Here is a 5,350-nt window from a genome sequence, read left to right as displayed (position 1 = left end):
ACAGATCCCAAATCTGCCCCACAGATCCCCTCAAACCCCATTTTCCCCCCATTTTTCCTCATTTCCCCCCATTTTAATTCCACTTTAATTCCCTTTTTATATTCTAAATTTCCCCCAATTTTTTCCCAATTTCCCCTGAATTTCCCCCAATTTTTCCCAATTTTCCCCCAATATTTCTCCATTTTTACCCCATTTTAACCATTTCCCAATTTTAATCCAAATATTTTCCTTCATTTCACCAAATTTCCCCCCAATTTTTTCCCAAATTTTCCCCAATTTTTCCCCCCAAATTTTCCTAATTTTTCCCTAATTTCCCCCAAATCTTTCCCTAAAACCTCCCTAATTTCCCTCAAAATTTTCCCCAAATTCCCCAGTTTCCCCCCCAAATTCTCCTAATTTTTCCCTTATTTTCTCCAATTTTTCCCCTAAATTTCCCCCAATTTTTCCCAATTTTTCCCCTAAATTTCCCCTAAATTTTCCCCAAATTTCCCCCAATTTTCCCCATTTTTAGCCCAAAATTTTCCCCATTTTTAGCCCAAAATTTTCCTAATTTTTTCCCTAATTTCCCCCAAATTTTCCCCCAATTTTTCCCTAAACTTTTGCCATTTTTGCCATTATTTTCCCCATTTTTACCCCAATTTTCCCCCAAATTCTCCTAATTTTTCCCTAATTTTTTGCCAATTTCCCCCAATTTTCCCCAACTTTCCCCCAAATTTTTTCCTGATTTCCCCCCAATTTTTCCTCCTTTTTCCCAAATTTCCCCCAATTTTCTCCCCCATTTTTAACCCAAATTTTTCCCCAATTTTCCCTATCTTTTTCCCTAAATTTCCCCCAATTCTCCCCAAAATTTCCCCAATTTTTTTCCCAATTTCCTCCAATTTTTCCCTCAATTTTCCCCAAATTTTCCCCAATTTACCCCCCAAATTTTCCCTGCATTTTTCCCTAAATTTTTCCCTAAATTTTCCCCTAATTTCCCCCAATTTTCCCCAAATTTTTCCCATTTTTAACCCAAATTTTTCCCCAATTTTCCCTATCTTTTTCCCTAAATTTCCCCCAATTCTCCCCAAAATTTCCCCAATTTTTTTCCCAATTTCCTCCAATTTTTCCCTCAATTTTCCCCAAATTTTCCCCAATTTACCCCCCAAATTTTCCCTGCATTTTTCCCTAAATTTTTCCCTAAATTTTCCCCTAATTTCCCCCAATTTTCCCCAAATTTTTCCCATTTTTAACCCAAATTTTTCCCCAATTTTCCCCCAATTTTCCTAATTTTTTCCCTAATTCCCCCCAAATTTTTCCCTAAACTTTCCCCCAAATTTTCCTAATTTTTTCCCTAATTTTTCCCAAATTTTTCCCTAAATTCCCCTTAATTTCCCCTAAATTTCCGCCATTTTTCACCCAATTTTCCCCATTTTAACCCAAATTTTCCCCATTTTTAACCCAAATTTTTCCCCATTTTCCCCCAAATTTTTCCTAATTTCTCCCAATTTTTTTCCTGATTTTCCCCAAAATTTCCCCCAATTTCCCCAATTTTTCCCCATTTCTAACCCAATTTTCCCATTTTTCCCCCCCCTTTCCCCGGCCCCGCCCCCAGGTGCTGCTGGCCGCGTTCCTATTGGCCGCCGTGGCTGTCAATCAGCTGCTGCCCGCGCTGGGCGTGGCCGCGGCGCTGGCGCTGGGGGAGGGGCTCCTGGGGGGCGGGGCCTACGGCAACGGCTTCGCCAACCTGGCCGAGGAGGTGAGTGACCAATGGGTGACCACTGACCACTGACCAATGGGTGACCAACTGACCAGTGACCAGTGAGTGACCAGTGACCCCTGAGTGACTGATGAGTGACCAGTGAGTGACCACTGACCCCTGTGTGAGCCCTGAGTGAGTGACCAATGGCCTACGGCAACGGCTTCGCCAACCTGGCCGAGGAGGTGAGTGACCAATGGGTGACCACTGAGTGACCACTGAGTGACCCCTAACCCCTGAGTACCCCTGAGTGACCATTGAGTGCCCCCGAGTGACCGCTGAGTGACCCCGAGTGACCCCTGAGTGACCCCGAGTGACCACTGAGTGACCACTGAGTGACCACTGAGTGACCCCTGAGTGACCACTGAGTGACCCCTGAGTGACCACTGAGTGACCCCTGAGTGACCACTGAGTGACCCCTGAGTGACCACTGAGTGACCCCTGAGTGACCACTGAGTGACCCCTGAGTGACCACTGAGTGACCCCTGAGTGACCACTGAGTGACCCCTGAGTGACCACTGAGTGACCCCTGAGTGACCACTGAGTGACCCCTGAGTGACCACTGAGTGACCCCTGAGTGACCACTGAGTGACCCCTGAGTGACCACTGAGTGACCCCTGAGTGACCCTGACTGACCCCTGACTGACCCCCGAGTGACCACTGAGTGACCGCTGCAGGTGCCGCTGCCGCAGCAGCCGCTGGCCGTGGCCGTGGTCACTCTGCTGGCCGAAGTCGCCATCGCCGCGGCCGGAGGGGTCGCCCTGGGGGCCCACGCCGCCTTCTGCGGCCAGCAGTGACCGCTGAGTGACCACTGAGTGACCACTGAGTGACCACTGAGTGACCACTGAGTGAGCCCTAACCCCTGTGTGACCCCTGAGTGCCCCTGAGTGACCACTGACCACTGACCACTGAGTGACCGCTGCAGGTGCCGCTGCCGCAGCAGCCGCTGGCCGTGGCCGTGGTCACTCTGCTGGCCGAAGTCGCCATCGCCGCGGCCGGAGGGGTCGCCCTGGGGGCCCACGCCGCCTTCTGCGGCCAGCAGTGACCGCTGAGTGACCACTGAGTGACCACTGAGTGACCACTGTCATCTGAGTGAACACCGAGTGACCACTGAGTGACCACTGAGTGACCACTGAGTGACCACTGAGTGACCAGTGACCGCTGAGTGACCAGGAGTGACCAGGAGTGACCGCTGAGTGACCACTGGCATCTGAGTGACCACTGAGTGACCACCGATCTCTGAGTGAACCGGAGTGACCACTGAGTGACCACTGAGTGACCAGTGACCGCTGAGTGCCCAGGAGTGACCGCTGAGTGACCACTGGCATCTGAGTGACCACTGAGTGACCACTGATCTCTGAGTGAACCGGAGTGACCACTGAGTGATCCTGAGTGACCACTGAGTGACCAGTGCATTGACCCTGGAGTGACCCCTGGACTGGTCACTGAGTGACCCTGGATTGGCCTGAGAGTGACCACTGAGTGACCACTGGATCAGCGTGAGAGTGACCACTGGACTGGTCACTGAGTGACCACTGAGTGACCACTGAATCGGCCTGAGAGTGACCTCTGGACTGGTCACTGAGTGACCCTGGATTGGCCTGAGAGTGACCACTGAGTGACCCTGGAAGTGACCATGGAGAGACCCTGGAAGTGACCACAGAGTGACCATTGAGTGACCACTGAGAGACCCCTGGAGTGACCCTTGGTCTGGTCACTGAGTGACCACTGAGAGACCCCTGAGTGACCACAGAGTGACCACTGAGTGACCACTGGATCAGCCTGAGAGTGACCACTGAGTGACCACTGGATTGGCCTGAGAGTGACCAGTGAGTGACCCTGGAAGTGACCATGGAGTGATCCTGGAAGTGACCATAAACTGACCCCTGAGTGACCACTGAGTGACCCCTGGAGTGACCCTTGGTCTGGTCACTGAGTGACCACTGAGAGACCCCTGAGTGACCACAGAGTGACCACTGAGTGACCACTGGATTTGCCTTGGAGTGAGCCTTGGTCTGGTCAGTGAGTGACCACAAAGTGACCATTGAGTGACCCTGGAAGTGACCATGGACTGACCACTGGAAGTGACCCTTGGACTGGTCACTGAGTGACCACAGAGTGACCATTGAATGACCACAAAGTGACCACTGAGTGACCACTGGATTTGCCTTGGAATGACCCTGGAAATGACCCCTGGACTGGTCACTGAGTGACCAAAAACTGGCCATGGAGTGACCACTGAGTGACCACTGGATTGGCATTGGAGTGACCCCTGAGTGACCAGAGAGTGACCACTGAGTGACCCCTGAGTGACCCGAGTGGCCACTGGATCAGCCTTGGATTGACCCCTGAGTGACCACTGGAAGTGACCACTGAATGACCCTGGAAGTGACCATGGAGTGACCACTGAGTGACCGCTGGAAGTGACCCTTGGACTGGTCATGGAGTGACCACTGAGTGACCCCTGGACTGGTCACCGAGTGACCACTGAGTGACCCCTTGAAGTGACCATGGAGTGACCCCTTAAAGTGACCACAAAGTGACCATGGAGTGACCCCTGAGTGACCCCTTGGTCTGGTCACTGAGTGACCACTGGATTGGCCTTGGAGTGACCATTGGTTTGGTCACTGAGTGACCACAAAGTGACCATGGAGTGACCACTGAGTGACCGCTGGAAGTGACCCTTGGACTGGTCACTGAGTGACCACTGAGTGACCACTGGATCAGCCTGAGAGTGACCCCTGGACTGGTCACTGAGTGACCACTGAGTGACCACTGGATGACCACGAAGTGACCACTGAGTGACCACTGGATCAGCCTTGGGTTGATCCCCTGGATCGGCCTGAGTGACCACTGAGTGACCACTGGATAGTGACCACAAAGTGACCATTGAGTGACCACTGAGTGACCACTGAGTGACCACTGGAAGTGACCCTTGGTCTGGTCACTGAGTGACCCCTGAGTGACCATTGAATGACCACTGAGTGACCACTGGAAGTGACCCTTGGTCTGGTCACTGAGTGACCCCTGAGTGACCCCTGAGTGACCCCTGAGTGACCCCTGAGTGACCACCGAGTGACCACTGACCCCTGAGTGACCCCTGAGTGACCACCGAGTGACCACTGACCCCTGAGTGACCCCTGAGTGACCACCGAGTGACCACTGACCCCTGAGTGACCCCTGAGTGACCACTGCACCACACCGGTCACTCTTGGGGGGTGGTGACTCCTGGGTGACGACCACTGAGTGACCCCTGAGTGACCACTGAGTGACCACTGACCCCTGAGTGACCCCTGCACCGGTCACTGAGTGACCGCTGGGCCCAAACCGGGACATTTTCCATTAAAAAAGGGAAAATTTGGGTGAAATTTGTGGATTTTTGGATAAAAATCGGAATTTTTGGGGTCAAAATTGGGGATTTTGGGTCAAAATTGGATTTTTGGGGGTCAAAATTGGATTTTTTGAGGTAAAAATTGGGGATTTTGGGGTAAAATTTGGACTTTTTGAGGTAAAAATTGGATTTTTTTGAAGTAAAAATTGGGGATTTTGGGGTAAAATTTGGACTTTTTGAGGTAAAAATTGGATTTTTTTGAAGTAAAAATTGGGGATTTTGGG

The 5,350-nt window shown here is 51.3% G+C and overlaps 1 protein-coding gene across 2 annotated transcripts; it reads right to left on the bottom strand.

Annotated features, from left to right (window-relative positions):
* Positions 1 to 2,572: 2,572 nt before the first annotated feature.
* Positions 2,573 to 4,725, bottom strand: LOC120513779 (hornerin-like). 2 transcript variants are annotated; one of them, XM_039733458.1, is made up of 3 exons: positions 3,733 to 4,549; positions 3,246 to 3,517; positions 2,573 to 3,189 (listed from the first exon to the last, which is right to left on the bottom strand). In XM_039733458.1, the coding sequence occupies exons 1-3, from the start codon at positions 4,176 to 4,178 to the stop codon at positions 2,591 to 2,593; spliced, it is 1,317 nt and encodes a 438-aa protein (XP_039589392.1). In that variant the 5' UTR covers positions 4,179 to 4,549; the 3' UTR covers positions 2,573 to 2,590. The 2 variants fall into 2 exon arrangements, with proteins under 2 accessions (XP_039589392.1, XP_039589393.1); XM_039733459.1 differs by adding an exon at positions 4,618 to 4,725 and having other exon boundaries at positions 2,624 to 4,027; positions 4,151 to 4,274.
* Positions 4,726 to 5,350: the final 625 nt, after the last annotated feature.

Source organism: Passer montanus, unplaced genomic scaffold, assembly GCF_014805655.1.
Source record: "Passer montanus isolate IOZ18808 unplaced genomic scaffold, ASM1480565v1 scaffold889, whole genome shotgun sequence".
NCBI classification, from domain to species: domain Eukaryota; kingdom Metazoa; phylum Chordata; class Aves; order Passeriformes; family Passeridae; genus Passer; species Passer montanus.
Note: the sequence above shows the minus strand (reverse complement) of the source record. Positions and strands in the feature narration are given on the sequence as shown.

Coding starts and splice junctions, on each gene's coding strand:
- LOC120513779 (XM_039733458.1), bottom strand. CDS start 4,178: ATGACCAGTCCAAGGGTCACTTCCAGCGGTCACTCAGTGGTCACTCCA. Junction 3,518..3,732: donor AGACCAAGGCTCACTCCAAG/GCAAATCCAGTG, acceptor GGTCACTCTCAG/GCTGATCCAGTGGTCACTCA. Junction 3,190..3,245: donor ACTCAGTGACCAGTCCAGTG/GTCACTCTCACG, acceptor GGCCAATCCAGG/GTCACTCAGTGACCAGTCCA.